This window comes from Camellia sinensis, chromosome 5, assembly GCF_055761805.1.
Source record: "Camellia sinensis isolate YWXY chromosome 5, ASM5576180v1, whole genome shotgun sequence".
In the NCBI taxonomy this organism is placed as follows: Eukaryota; Viridiplantae; Streptophyta; class Magnoliopsida; order Ericales; family Theaceae; genus Camellia; species Camellia sinensis.
In genome coordinates this window covers 145,377,036-145,392,500 of record NC_138965.1, presented here as the reverse complement: position 1 = coordinate 145,392,500, position 15,465 = coordinate 145,377,036, and the positions used below count along the sequence as shown (strand labels likewise).

General features: G+C 35.4%; 2 protein-coding genes and 1 pseudogene across 2 annotated transcripts; all 3 read left to right on the top strand.

Moving 5' to 3' along the window:
- Window positions 1-6,555: 6,555 nt before the first annotated feature.
- Window positions 6,556-7,395, top strand: LOC145791757 (uncharacterized). The gene is made up of 3 exons (XM_082872193.1): window positions 6,556-6,640; window positions 6,724-7,007; window positions 7,159-7,395. The coding sequence occupies exons 1-3, from the start codon at window positions 6,556-6,558 to the stop codon at window positions 7,393-7,395; spliced, it is 606 nt and encodes a 201-aa protein (XP_082728319.1).
- A 5,892-nt stretch (window positions 7,396-13,287) lies between these two features.
- LOC145791756 (protein FAR1-RELATED SEQUENCE 5 pseudogene) lies at window positions 13,288-13,920 on the top strand (annotated as a pseudogene).
- A 6-nt stretch (window positions 13,921-13,926) lies between these two features.
- Window positions 13,927-14,937, top strand: LOC145791755 (protein FAR1-RELATED SEQUENCE 5-like). The gene has a single exon (XM_082872192.1). It carries the CDS (start codon window positions 13,927-13,929, stop codon window positions 14,935-14,937), a length of 1,011 nt encoding a protein of 336 aa, XP_082728318.1.
- Window positions 14,938-15,465: the final 528 nt, after the last annotated feature.

Below are 15,465 nucleotides of genomic sequence, written 5' to 3'. Positions count from 1 at the left end.
CTTTTTGGCTTTTTTGACTTTTTGGCTTTTTGGTGAGGTGTCTTCCTGTTCATTTACCAAAGTGCCCTTGTTGTTGTTGTTGTTTTTTTTTTTTTTTTTTTTTTTCCTTATTTTTGGTTTGGATTTGGTTTTTTTTGCTAACTTTTTATTTTTTATTTTTTATTTTGGGTTTGGATTTGGAGTATTTTGCTTAAATTTTTTTATTTTGGGTTTTATTTTGGCGTATTTTGGTAAAATATTTATTTTTTTATTTTGGGTTTGGATTTGCCGTATTTTGCTTTATTTTTTATTTTTTTTTAAATTTATGTTTTTGTCATTTTTATTTTTTTATACATTAATTAGTTCTTGTTTTTTAATTTACGTTTTTTGTCTTATTTATTTTTATTGGTATACAATAACATTTTTTTTTATGTGTTTCATTTGTTTGTAAATTACGTGGCGAATGGTAATTTATGTTTTTATGTTTTTTTTTATATATATTTTTGAATGAGGCGTATTTTTCTCGTTATTTTTTTTTAATTTACGTTTTTGTCATTTTTTAATTCGTACACATTAATTTGTTTTTATATTTCAAAAATGGGTTTTCATGTGTTTTATTTATTTGTAAATTATATGGCAAATGGTAATTTCTTTTTCTTTTTTTTTTTTTTATCTTTTTGGATGAGGCGTATTTTTGTTGTTCGTTTTTTTTTTCAATCTACATTTTTGTAATTTTTTAATTCGCACTAAATATTTTTGAATGAGGCGTATTTTATTTAAAATAATTTATGTATTTTAAGTTTTTTTTTCCAAATGGTTTTTTCATGTGTTTTTTATTTTTATTTTTATTTTATTTTCATTTTCTGTGAAATGATAAAAAGTGAGGTTTTATTTTAGTATATTATGTAATTTAAATAATTTAATTTTAATATAATTTCAAATATTTAATTTTAATTTTAATTTTATTTTAACTTTAATTTTTATTTTAATTGTAATTTTATTTTAAATATTTAAATAAAGTAAATAATCTAAAAATTTTAATAAGCAAAAATTTAAAATAAATATTCAAAAAATTTAAAGCGTACAAATTTAAATAATTTAAATATTCAAAAAATTATTTTAACAAAAAAATTTAAATAATTTAAATATTCAAAAAAATTAAATAATTTAAAATGTTAATATTTTAAATTTAAAAACAACTCTACACTCAAATCGTAACCAAACACATAAAATAAAACTCAATTAATAAATTATTTTTAAAACTCATAACCAAACACATAACTTGAAACTCCATACTACTTTCAGAAGTCTACACTGAAATCATAACCAAATACATAACAAAAAAATCAAAATATTTAAAACTTTTTTTTTTTTGGATGAGCCGTATTTTTGTCATTCTTTTTTTAAAACTTTTCCTTACACACTAATTTATACAATTTGTTAATACATATTTTTTTATAAAAAATCAAAAAGTTAACCCAAATATTCATATTTTTTATTTCAATTTTGTAGTCAAAAAAGATAAAAAGTATACTTATTTAGGACACCCTAAACAATCTCTTAATATAATATTTTATTTTATTGAACTAAAAAATTTATTTTTATTCTTTTATGATTATTTTAAGGGGAAAAAAAAAACCCAAAATCCTTCCATGTCAAAAAATAGTGACAGTGGGTCAGTATCCCAAAAGTCACGCTGAGGGAACAATGCCAAGAATAGCTTCTTCTCTTTTCAGGGTATTTTGGTAAATTTACCCCACAAGGGATTGAACCCAACACATTGATTTTTGTTTTGTCTAGACGTGGCTAAATAAGCCTAATTTGTCCGGACATGGCTAAAATAGCCTCAGTTTTGCTTCCCAAACGGTACCTCAAGCAGCTATGGATGTATTGCAGTTATAAGAATGTCATGAGTTTCATAGCTATGAAATAATTACGTATATAAGACTATTATGGTCATAACACTGGCATTCCAACCATCTGACTATGAACAAATAATTTTATAAATAATAGAGTTAAATTCTAACAATACACAATAATGTTTGAAGTAATTCACTTGATTATACACATCAAAATATGGAAAAACTCACCACCAATACAACAATTAATTAATAGAATGAATACAAAGTGAAGGCATTATAATGCAAAATATTGCACCATGCACTAATACTCTCTTAGAACCCATCCACCTTGTTACGACCCAAACTCGGTACCCAAAGGCTTGGCGTCGCAACAAGATGAAAATAAAATAATTCAAATAATTTTGTAGTTGTGGCGCAAGCGGATAAATTAAATAAATTAAAATAAAATAATTGGATACTGAATGTTTATTAAAATAAAATAATTGGGTACTGAATGTTTATTAAAAGAAAACAAACATAGTTATTTGGGCTTTTATTTTATTCCAGGTGTCCAATTAGAAATGTAAACAGTACCAAAAAAAAAAAGAAAAAAGAAAACACTATGGTTTATCCTCCGTCATGATCCTGCTAAGTCTCGTCACCTGAAAGAGGTAACAGCTATAAGCACATGACAGAATGAGAAATATTATACTGTGAGTATAGGGGTACAAAATAGCCATGGATAGTTATTTAAGCTAAAACATTAACATAATTTAAGTTACATAAATAAAATATTTAAATGGCAGAAACTGAAATATAAAAATTACGTAAATAACTATTATCACGGTACATAACAGAACAGGGGTCACTGGAGTGACAATCAGAACACGGGTTAATGGATCAATGACAAACAGAGGATCACAAAGTGGCCAAATAGGGGTCAGGGATTATTTACGTCTCCCGAGGCATGGGATTCCCGTGGTGGTACTTACAAAAAATAATTATTTACAAAATCATCGTCAAATAATTATTAAAAGTTAAACAGACTTATCCATGGGTTTCAATTTAAGTAAATATAGTTCAGAAAATAATCTACGTAATTGAAACATTAACATAACCATAAAACATAAATTATATAAAATAAATTGTGGTAACTCAAAACATTCGTAAAATATTATGGTAACTCAAGACATATTTAAAACATGTTATGGTAGCTCAAGGTATAATATAACCCACCTATATAAATTACTCTTATTATCACTATGCTCCCGAACCTTACTTGCCACACTCCTCCTTTACTTCGTTTTGGTGCTTCCTTAATCGACTTCACCTCACTATTTATGTGACACCCCAAACGTTTAATTAAGTCCACATAACTATTAGACTTATATATATATATATAAGTATAGTGGCATGTGATGATTGACTATTAAATAAATATATATATAAATCTAATTTGGCATTGGATTATAGGACTAATTGGGAATTATTATTTGGGAGCAAATTAACACATTTATGGAATTGTAATATTAATTGGGTCAAACTAAAGATAGTAATAAATAATAATTTAACGCCAAAACAAATAAATAAATGAATAAAAAAGAAATAAGCTAGTTGCCCACCAAGGTTTGTAAACTTCGGCCCAAAAGAAAGAAAAAAAAACCCAAGTATGTAAAAAGGCCCAAGTATGAAAATTTATACTTATCTTTACAAGATTCAAATCTCATCTTAAATTTGCAATTAAGAGATCCACCTCCTAGCCTCATTATGCCTCCTGAGAGAGGGGGGGTACGTGGCACTCCAAGTAAGGCTTGACTCACAATATAAAAAGGGGCAAGGGGTTGATGGACTGAAGGAGGAAAAAACGAAAGAACAAAGAGTGGAACCGAGAGAGAAAGGTACGTAAGTGAGAGTAAAAAAAACTTATAGTAGGGAAGTTTGATAGTAAAGTAAGGCTAAGGGTTATAATTCAGGTGAGTTATATTATACCTTTCTTTACCATTATATGTTTTACGAATGTTTTGAGTTACCATAGCTTTTTTTATACAAGTTATATTTATTAAGTTATATAAATAAAAATAATGTTTATAAATATTTCAGTTGCGTGGGTTACTTTCTAAACTCTATTTACTTAAAAGGAAACCCATGAATATGTTTGTTTAAATTTTAGTATATATTTGACTCTAATCTTATAAACAATTATGTTTTGTAAGTATCACCACAGGAGTCCCACGCCTTGGGGGACTTAAATAACCACTGACCTCTGTTTGTCATGGATCTATTGACCTCTGTTCTGACTGCTACTTCTGTGATCTCTGCTCTGTTCTGTTTCATACCGTGGTTGTAATTATTTATGATTTCTGTATTTTGCCACTTTAAATAAATTGTCATTTTCAATTAAATTGTGCAAATATTTTTAGCCTAACTAATTATCTATGGTTATTTTGTATTCCCTACACTCTTGGCATAATATTTCTCACTCTGCTGTGTGCTCATAGCTGTTATCCTTTTAGGTGACGAGATGAACCCATAACCCCACAAAATGGAACCTGCACATGGACTAATGTTGAATCACTATTTTTCTTTTTTATATTTTTGCTCCGTTTTGTTTCTATTCGGGGCTGGTCACTGAATAATAAAATAATGAAAGCCCTAGAAATGTATTTCCTCTTTCTTAAATAGTAACATGATGTAAAATTTCTGTTTACTTATTTTTATTTTCGCTTGCGCAGCTTAATTTGCTACGAATAAGAATAAGTTAGTAAGTTGCGATTCCAACCCTAAGCCCCTGGGGTTGGGTCGTGACAAAGGTGGTATCAGAGCAACAGTTCAAAAAAAACAAATTTTTTTTTAAATAAAACTATATAGCTAAGAAAACATAGTAAAACAAAAATAAAATAAAATATTTACCTGCACCGTTAGTCTTTCCTATGTAAAATCTCACGTTTATTCTGGTATTGTAGGGATGTCAGAGATTTACCTTGATGATGCTTTTTGGAATGACCTTCAGGCCATCAATTTAGGTGAAATCTTAGCTGAACACCCTGCCCCCGCCCTCGCCTCACCTGAGGGTTGGGGAGATTCTGAGGAAATAGTTAGGGGATTGCACCCAGGCCTTGGCCGGTTGATGGGTCGGCCAATTTATATCCAGGTTGACCCTACCGACGTCCCACACTTATTATGGAGGCACAGCCTTGTCCATACATGGAGACGTTTTCTCGGACCATCTCGCGTTCTTGGCGTCGCCCCGGGTCACGACCGCCCGTATTATATTATAGGCCCTCTACCCTCAGAGTTTGTAGCTAGGAAGGGGAACGTGTACCCCGATGAGTATATTTTCACCACAGTCCCTAACCCACTGGAGGTCATTAATATTCCAAGTGTTGATTTCGAAAATGATCTGTCATATGTTGAGACACTTGTTTGGATTGTCGACCGAGCATTTGTGGGTCATATACGGTCTATCCCCATTTTCACGGTACAAGTAGCATGGGTGTGTTTTGGTGTAGTCTAGTTGGGGTGGGAGTTTGAGCTTTTTATGCAGCACTATTTCCCCTGGTTTTTCGGCCTATGTGACCCACCACTCTAGATATGGGTAGTAGGAAATCTTTTGTATGTTAATCCTGATGTGTTCTAATCCCTTTTTGTTGACTTTTGTTTTTGTTTACCGCAAGGATGGAACACTAACATATTCTGACTAATGTAATATGAAGTATAAAAAAAATAAAAATGTGTAATGTTAGCAGTTCATATAAATATAAATAGTGCTACATATATACCTATATATATGCTGCGTTGAGAATATAATGCCTTGTTTATTACTTGTAGAATGGCAAATAATGGTAATAGAAGTGAGTCATCAGTTAGTGGCACTGAATCGATGAAAAGAGTAATGGAAAGAGCGGTTACTAGCTTTTTGCAAGCCTTGCAAACTAACATCAACAATGGGATGCCAAAACAGCGAGAAAGGCTGGTTACCATAAAACAGTTCCAAGATCTGAAACCCACCGCATTTACCGGAGGCCCAGACCCAATGGTAGCAAACGTTTGTGTTAAAGACATGGAAAAGATTTTTCGTGCCCTACCCTGCACCGAGAGACAAAAGGTAACTTTCGCCACTTTCACTTTCAAAGACAATGCGCAGGAATGGTGGCTTCTCACTCTGGCCAAAGAAGAAATTACGACTTGGGCGAGATTCTTGGAAGTATTCTACGAAAAATACTTTCCAGATTCATTGCAGGAACAGAAGGCATCCGAATTCATACATCTTAAGCAAGGAACCATGACGGTGGCCGAATATGAGAGCAAGTTCACATAACTCGCTCGGTTTGCAACATACGTCATCCCCACTGAAACTCGAAACGCAAGAAAATTTGAAACAGGATTGGATGCTAGAATTAAAGACAGGCTTGAAGTCTTGAAATTGCCAACCTATGCAGAAGTGGTGGACCTGGCGTACATAGCAGAAAAGAGAATTAAAGCCTCACATTCCGGAGAACCAAGCTTCAAGAAGCGAATCTAGGAAAGGGATAACAGAAGACCCGGTGTTGCACCTCATAAAAAGGTAAGCATGGACACAACCAGCTCAGGCCACCAAGGTCCGATCAACCCCCGAGGTGGCACTATTCCAACTTGCCCCACTTGTGGGAGGGCTCATTGGGGACAATGCCATCGGGACACGAGAGCATGTTTTAGATGCGGACAGTTTGGCCACTTGCTAAGGGATTGTCCAAAGATGGTTAACCCTATAGCCAACCCCTTTGGCCCAGTCAGGAGAACCGGGGGACCGGGAGGAGAAAAGAATGATCAAAACCGCCAAGGTCAGGCTTTCGTCTTGGTACTTGAAAAACCAGAGTTACCGAAAATGTTGTATCAGGTACACTTTCTGTCTCTGGTCTTTTAGCTCATGTCCTTATTGACTCTGGGTCAACTCATTCTTTTGTTGCACCACACTTTGCTGCCAAGTTGACATCAACACCCGAATCATTAGGATATACATTGTCTGTGTCTTTTCCTTCTGGTAAGTCTGCCTGTAGTACTGATATGTACAAATCCTGTGCTATATTCCTAAAAGGCAAAACCTTATATGTAAACTTGATTTCCCTCCGCATTGGAAACTTTGATGTAATCTTTGGTATGGATTGGCTGGCTGCCAACTACGCCTCTATCGATTGTAAAGCCAAAAAGGTCTCCCTTAAGCTACCAAACCAAACCGAACTTGTCTTTGATGGGACTGAAGTTTCTAACCCTTCCTGTATTATATCCTCCATGGTGGCCCAACGACTTCTAAGAAAGGGTTGTGGTAGTTATATTTGTTATGTGATTGATACACAAAAAGAGGCCCCCTACCATTGATGCAATTCCTGTAGTTCGAGAATTCCCGGATGTCTTTCTTGAAGATCTACCCAGTATTCCAGTTGATCGAGAGATCGAATTCACCATTGAAACCCAACCTGGCACGCAGCCTATATCAAAAGTTCCTTATCGCATGTCAATGACAGAATTGAAAGAGCTGAAGACTCAACTCCAGGAACTCTTGGACAAAGGTTACATTCGGCCTAGTACCTCACCCTAGGGAGCTCCAGTATTGTTTGTAAAGAAAAAGGATGGCACGATGAGATTATGCATCGATTACCGGGAGCTGAATAAGGTTACCATCAAGAATCGATATCCTCTGCCGCGAATCAATGACTTGTTCGATCAACTTCAAGGCGCACAAGTATTTTCCAAAATTGACTTACGTTCTGGCTACCATCAGCTAAAGGTTAAAACGGAAAGCATTGAAAAGACGGCCTTCAGAACCCGTTACGGGCACTACGAATTTCTCATCATGCCGTTTGGCATCACAAATGCCTCTGCAGCCTTCACGGACCTCATGAACAAAGTGTTCAAACCCTGTCTTGATGAGTTCGTCATCGTTTTCATTGACGACATCCTCATATACTCCAAGTCACCAGAAGCTCATGAGCGGCACTTGCAAATGGTTCTACAAACACTACGTGATCATAAACTCTACGCCAAGTTGGAGAAATGCGAATTCTGGATCACTAGTGTACATTTTCTCGGTCACGTCATTAACAAAGATGGCATCGCAGTTGACCCTCAAAAAGTTACAGCAATCGTGGACTGGCCACGACCTATTAATGTGTCGGAAATCCGAAGTTTCTTGGGTCTACCTGGCTATTATCGACGCTTTGTGCAAGATTTCTCAAAAATAGCATCACCCTTGACCCAGCTAACTCAGAAGAACACACCCTTTGAATGGACTGATAAACAGGAGCGTTGCTTTCAAGAATTAAAAGGCCGACTTGTGTCAGCCCCTATACTAGCACTCCCTACCGAAGCAGATGGGTTCGTAATCTATAGTGATGCCTCATATAATGGTTTGGGTTACGTTCTCATGCAAGAGAGAAAAGTCATTGCTTATGCGTCATGACAATTGAAGACTCACGAGAAGAACTACCCGACTCACGATTTGGAATTAGCTGCGGTGATCTTTGCTCTCAAAATCTGGCGTCATTATCTCTACTGTACAACCTGCAAAATTTATACTAACCACAAGAGTCTAAAATACCTATTCACACAGAAGGAATTGAATATGAGGCAACGGCGGTGGTTAGAATTTATGAAAGACTACGATATAGAGATTCATCACCATCTGAGCAAAGCTAACGTGGTGGCAGACGCACTGAGCCGAAAGACGACGAGAAGTTTGGCATGTACTCTCATTTTCCACAAGATCAATGGGTTGCTCACCAATGTAATCGTAGAGCATACATTGTTTGGAGAAATTAAAGCACGCCAATGGGAAGATAAACTCTTGAAGAAAAGGTACGAGGAACAAGGAAACAAGCCTGATCTTGATTTCATTATAAGCAATAGGATACTGAAATTTCAAAATCGAATTTGCATACCTGACATCCCAGAACTCAAGAAGAAGATACTGGAGGAAGCTCATAACTCGAGATTTGCAGTCCACCCTGGCAACACAAAGATGTATCATGATCTGAAGAAACACTACTGGTGGACCGAAATGAAAAGAGATATAGCAAGCCATGTTTCCAAATGTCTACATTGTCAGCGTGTTAAAGCAGAACATCAGAGACCTGCAGGGCTGCTGCAACCACTCCCTATTCCTGAATGGAAATGGGAACACATTACTATTGACTTCGTGGTCGGGCTACCATAGACTTTTTCAAAGAATGATGCAATATGGGTTATAGTAGACCGATTGACAAAGTCAGCACATTTTCTACCAATCAAAATCATGTACCCTCTGAATAAGTTTGCCACTTTATATATCAAGGAGATTATTCGGTTACATGGTATCCCAGTATCGATCGTGTTTGACCAAGACCCTCGTTTCGTGTCTCACTTCTGAAATAAATTGCAAAAAGCTTTGGAAACTACACTGAAGTTCAGTATGGCCTATCATCCACAAACTGATGGGCAATTTGAAAGAACAATCCAGACGTTAGAAGACATGTTACGTGTATGCGTGTTGGACCTCAAAGGTAACTAGGATGAGTACCTACCTTTGGTGGAATTCACCTATAACAACAGCTATCAGCCAAGCATTGGAATGGCGCCGTACGAAGCTCTGTATGGAAGGAGATGTCGATCACCTCTATGCTGGACGGAGGTCGGGGACAGGAAATTGTTAGGCCCCGAAATCGTACAAGTCACCAGTGAGAAAATCTAACTCATCCAACAGCGGATTCGCACTGCTCAGAGTCGCTAGAAAAGTTATGCAGATACTTGGAGACGAGACTTGGAATTTCAAGTAGGAGATTATGTGTTTCTCAAAATCTCACCAACAAGAGGAGTGATCCGATTCGGACAGCGCGGAAAGCTAAACCTACGTTACATCGGGCCATTCGAGATACTGGAAAGAATTGGTCCTGTAGCCTATCGCCTTGCACTATCTCTTGAGCTATCTAATATCCACAACGTGTTTCACGTTTCAATGCTCCGACGGTATCTCCAAGATCTAGAACATAACATCGACTATGAGAACTTGGAAGTTCGAGAAGATCTCACCTTCGAAGAACAACCAGTGCAGATTCTCGATCGTCGTAATCAAGTTCTCCGAAACAAGACCATACCACTAGTAAAGGTCTTATGGCGAAATCATCGCATCGAAGAAGCTTTGTGGGAAACAGAAAGTCAAATGCGAGCTAAATACCCACACCTCTTCAAAAGTTAAGGTACGTCAAGTTTGAGGACAAACTTCTCATTAGAATAGGAGAAATGTGACATCCCAAACGTTTAATTAAGTCCACATAAATATTTAGAGTTATATATATATATATAAGTATAGTGGCATGTGATGATAGACTATTAAATAAATAAATATATAAATCTAATTTGGCATTGGATTATAGGACTAATTGGGAATTATTATTTGGGAGCAAATTAACACATTTATGGAATTGTAATATTAATTGGGTCAAACTAAAGATAGTAATAAATAATAATTTAACGCCAAAACAAATAAATAAATGAATAAAAAAGAAATAAGCTAGTTGCCCAGCAAGGTTTGTAAACTTCGGCCCAAAAGAAAGAAAAAAAACCCAAGTATGTAAAAATGCCCAAGTATGAAGATTTATACATATCTTTACAAGATTCAAATCTCATCTTAAATTTGCAATTAAGAGATCCACCTCCTAGCCTCATTATGCCTCCTAAGAGAGGGGGGGTACGTGGCACTCCAAGTAAGGCTTGACTCACAGTATAAAAAGGGGCAAGGGGGTGATGAACTGAAGGAGGAAAAAACGAAAGAACAAAGAGTGGAACCGAGAGAGAGAGGTACGTAAGTGAGAGTAAAAAAAACTAATAGTAGGGAAGTTTGATAGTAAAGTAAGGCTAAGGGTTATAATTCAGGTGAGTTATATTATACCTTGCTTTATCATTATATGTTTTACGAATGTTTTGAGTTACCATAACTTATTTTATACAAGTTATATTTATTAAGTTATATAAATAAAAATTATGTTTATAAATATTTCAATTACGTGGGTTACTTTCTAAACTCTATTTACTTAAAAGGAAACCCATGAATATGTTTGTTTAAATTTTAGTATATATTTGATTATAACCTTATAAACAATTATGTTTTGTAAGTATCACAACGGGAGTCCCACGCCTTAGGGGACTTAAATAACCACTGGCCTCTGTTTGACCACTTTGTGGTCCTCTATTTGTCATGGATTCATTGACCTCTATTATGACTGTCACTTCTGTAACCTCTGCTCTGTTCTGTTTCATACCGTGGTTGTAATTATTTATGATTTCTGTATTCTACCACTTTAAATAAATTGTCGTTTTCAATTAAATTATGCAAATATTTTTAGCCTAACTAATTATCTATGGTTATTTTGTATTCCCTACACTCTTGGCATAATATTTCTCACTCTGCTGTGTGCTTATAGCTGTTACCCTTTCAGGTGACGAGATGAACCCATAACCCCACAAAATGGAATCTGCACATGGACTGATGTTGAATCACTATTTTTCTTTTTTATATTTTTGCTCCGTTTTGTTTCTATTCGGGGCTGGTCACTGAATAATAAAATAATGAAAGCCCTAGAAATGTATTTTCTCTTTCTTAAATAGTAACATGACGTAAAATTTCTGTTTACTTATTTTTATTTCCGCTTGCGCAGCTTAATTTGCTACGAATAAGAATAAGTTAGTAAGTTGCGATTCTAACCCTAAACCCCTGGGGTTGGGTCGTGACAATTTATTCCCATCCAATGTATGAGGAATAAGGATCATCGGCCGCACAATCTTGCAGCCTTCCTTGCCGCCATCTCCAAAATGACGTCGTTTTGTTTAGTTTAGTTTAGTTTTTTTTTTCCCCAAAAATTTGAATTTCCCGCCCGTTTATTTCATCTATGTTTAGCCCTAACCATTGCGACATACAGAGCTAGACAAAGAGAGAGAAGAGAGGCGCAGAGAGAGAGAGACGATCGGCGCAGACCGCAAGACGCTCGGAGACAGGAGACACGACGATCGGAGACCGGAGACATGATTTGCAAGATCTGCGAAGAAACAAAGTGTGAGAGATGGTGGAGGGAGGCGATGGTGATGGACAGAGGATGGCGGAGGGAGGCGAGTCCGGCGGCAACGTGATGGCGTCAAGCCGACATTGCAGCCATGACGAGGTCCATTTCATCTCTGTTTCATTTCTGGGCCTCTATATACGTATATATAATTGATATATAATTTTTCCTTGAATGGTATGGAATTGATTTTTCCTTGAAGGGGGCTGTTCTTCCTATAATTTTTCCTTTGGCGGGGGGGCTGTTATATATACGTATATATAATTTAAATGGGTAAAATCATATTTCTTTTAAAAGCCATTTTCATTTTCTCCCTTTTCCCCTCATCTCTCGAAAAGGTTCTCATTCATGCTTTCTTTATGCACACTTTTTAGTTTCAGTTATGCAAATCTATTTCTTTAGTCTGCCTTTCACTCAACAATTTACTTATTTTTGTCACATGATGTGGAAAATCATCCTTAGATCAGGAAATTTTATTTTTCAATCGAACTTTGAATGTTTGCTAGTACCAACACTTTTCCTTGATTTTCAAGGCAAGGAATAAATATGTTTTCTATCTGTGGCAGAGAAAAAATGTCCCAAAACAAACCAATTTTAACAGTTCATATTAGTCAAAAAGTTCAACTAAAATCAACTCACATGTATGATTTAAAATCAGTACCCATCAGGGCAAGTCATAACGTAAATACAATGTATAAAATTTGCATGCTTGGACCTCTGTTGTCAAATATATAATATGCATGCTTGGACTTCTGTTGCCAAATATATAATTTGCATGCTTGGCCAATTTTATGGATGGAAAAAATGATGTATATATGTATAAAATAATGTCAAAATGAAACATAGATTAAATGGCACACAGATGAAATGGAACAAAAATTAACAATTTGCATGCTTGGCCAAATTTTATTTTGGATAAATTACAGTGATTTTTTCTAAAAATGATATTGCAAATAGATTCTAATTTTAACATAATAAAACCATATTGCTCATAGATTCTAATTTTAACATAATTACATTGATTTTTTTATAAAATTTAAATTGATATAACAGTTAGCTTCCTTAACAATTTATTAATTATATGGATGGAAAAAATGATATTACCATCACTTTTATACGAAAATGTATAGAATTTGGTTGTTTATTTTTTATTTTTGCACTAGAAGGTTGGTATATGTCGATGGATTGCTGATGAAACTAAACTAAAAACAGAGAGGTACTTTGTTAAATTAGAAACACAGAGATACAAAATTAAACATTATCATACTTGTCCAAAAAAATCCAAGTCATAGATCCAAGTAATATGAATTGATTCATTGAACCTATAAATCGAATTGCATGTAATCGAAGAAAATAATATTATTGATGAGTTGCCTAATTGTGGTTGGAAGCCGAAATTGGGCATGCCATTTGACTCTGAACAAGCTGCATATGATTTTTATAATACCTATGGCGGAAAGGTGGGCTTTAGTATTAGGAAGCTATATGCACACAAGAACAAACTTACTAAGGAAATAACTTCACGGACTTTTGTATGTTACAAAGAGGAAACTCGGGGTATGGGCAAGCGAGATCCACTAGTAAAATTTCCGAGACAAAAGGTGAGGTGTGGTTGTGGTGCTCGATTTAGTATCAAGTTAGATAAAAATTTAGGAAAATATGTTGCCATTGATTTTGTTGAACATCATAATCATGATCTTGTGCCTCAAGAGTGCATTCATATGTTGCCATCCCAAAGAAAAATATCTACCACCCAAGCAATTGAAGTAGAATTGGCTTCAGAATCCGGAATTCCTCTTAGGTTTGCTTATGAGCTATTGGGTAGGGAATCTGGTGGAAGAGCATCACTTGGTTTCACCAAATTAGACCAAAAAAATTACTTGAGATCGAAGAGACAAAAAGATTTGGAATATGGAGAAGCGGGTAGTGTGTTGCAATACTTTCGTAAGAAAAGTTTAGAAAATCCATCCTTTTATTATGCAGTCCAATTAGATTATGAAGAGCAAATAAGTAACATATTTTGGGCGGATGCATAAATGATAATGGACTATGCTCAATTTGGTGATGTAGTGACCTTTGACAATACTTACAAATTAAATAACGAACATAGACCTTTTGGAACCTTTGTTGGATTTAATCATCATCGAGAAACAGTTGTATTCGGTGCAGCGTTGATGTATAATGAGACTGCCGAATCATTCACATGGTTGTTTCAGATTTTTTTGGAGGCAATGTCAAACAAAGCTCCACAAACTATTTTCACCGATCAAGACGCTGCGATGGCTAAGGCCATTCCAGTTGTCATGCCTAGTACAAACCACCGACTTTGTACATGGCATTTGATGCAAAATACTGTGAAGCATATGAGTTCCCTCTTTGAATATGTTGGGGTAAAGGGTGTCTTTTCAAAATTTATGCATCAAATTGATGATGAAGAAGAATTCAAAATACAATGGGACCAAATGCTTGATAGGTATGATGCACGCAACAATTATTGGTTGGCGCAAACTTTTGGTGTGAAGGAGAAATGGGGATGGCCATATATTATGAATTCTTGGGCAGCTGGAATGAGTACTACTCAACTAAGTGAATCATTCAATGCATTTTTGAAGGATTATCTCAATTGTGATCATAACTTGATGGAATTTTTCAAGCATTTTGAGAGGGTGCTCTATGACAAGAGGTATAAAGAATTGGAAGCCGAGTATAATTTGTGTCAAAAATTGCCAAGGGTTTCCATTCCAACTGTGATGTTAAAGCAAATGGCAGATATTTACACCAAAACAATTTTTGAGGAATTCCAAAATGAGTACGTGCAGTCCATTGAAGCGTCCATTGTAGGCATTATTCATGATGGTGAGAGTACCATATTCACAATTCGAACGGATGTAGATGGAAAAAAAGATAAGAATATGACAATGAATAAAGGTGGTTTTTTGAGTTGTAGTTGCAAGAAGTTTGAAGTGAAGGGCATAGTGTGTCAACATTGTTTAAAGGTGCTTAGAGAGATAATCAATTCAAAGGACCTTCCTGCACAATACATACTCAAATGATGGACTAAAAAAGCAAGGGCTGAAAGTGTGAAAGATAGGCGTGGGTATGATGTCAAGGCTGATGTGAAACTACATCAAAGCGAGCGATATAGGTCATTGATGAATATGTTTAGAGCAATAGCAAGTAGAGCCGCCGAAAGTGAAAAAACTTGTCATTTGTCACTTGCAAAAGGTGAAGAACTGAGTGTCATGGTTGAAGACAAATTAAGTGTGCACACTTGTGGTCAAGTGGAGATCACTGAATTCAGAAATTCCTCAGCTAACACATGCCCACAGAGTGATGAAGTAGATTGTCCAATTCAAGCCAAGGGACTCAAGAAAAGACAAGCAACTAGTAAGCGAAGAAGGAGGATCAAGGGCGGGATGGAAAAATCTGTTGCAAAGAAGAAAAGAATGCAATCTAAGCAGGTAATTAATTTTGTTATGTGTTATTGTTATGTATTATCAATTTTGTGTTATGTGTGTTAGGAAAATAATGAATTAAATAATTTGGTTGTTTGCAGGGTGATGGTTTTTGTACTCCTGAAG

Excerpts from the sequence above, each read along its gene's own strand:
- LOC145791757 (XM_082872193.1), top strand. The coding sequence starts at position 6,556 with ATGGTTAACCCTATAGCCAACCCCTTTGGCCCAGTCAGGAGAACCGGG. Across the intron at positions 6,641-6,723 it reads GAATGATCAAAACCGCCAAG|CTCATGTCCTTATTGACTCT; the intron begins GTCAGGCTTTCG and ends CTGGTCTTTTAG. Across the intron at positions 7,008-7,158 it reads TCGATTGTAAAGCCAAAAAG|AGGCCCCCTACCATTGATGC; the intron begins GTCTCCCTTAAG and ends ATACACAAAAAG.
- LOC145791755 (XM_082872192.1), top strand. The coding sequence starts at position 13,927 with ATGGACTATGCTCAATTTGGTGATGTAGTGACCTTTGACAATACTTAC.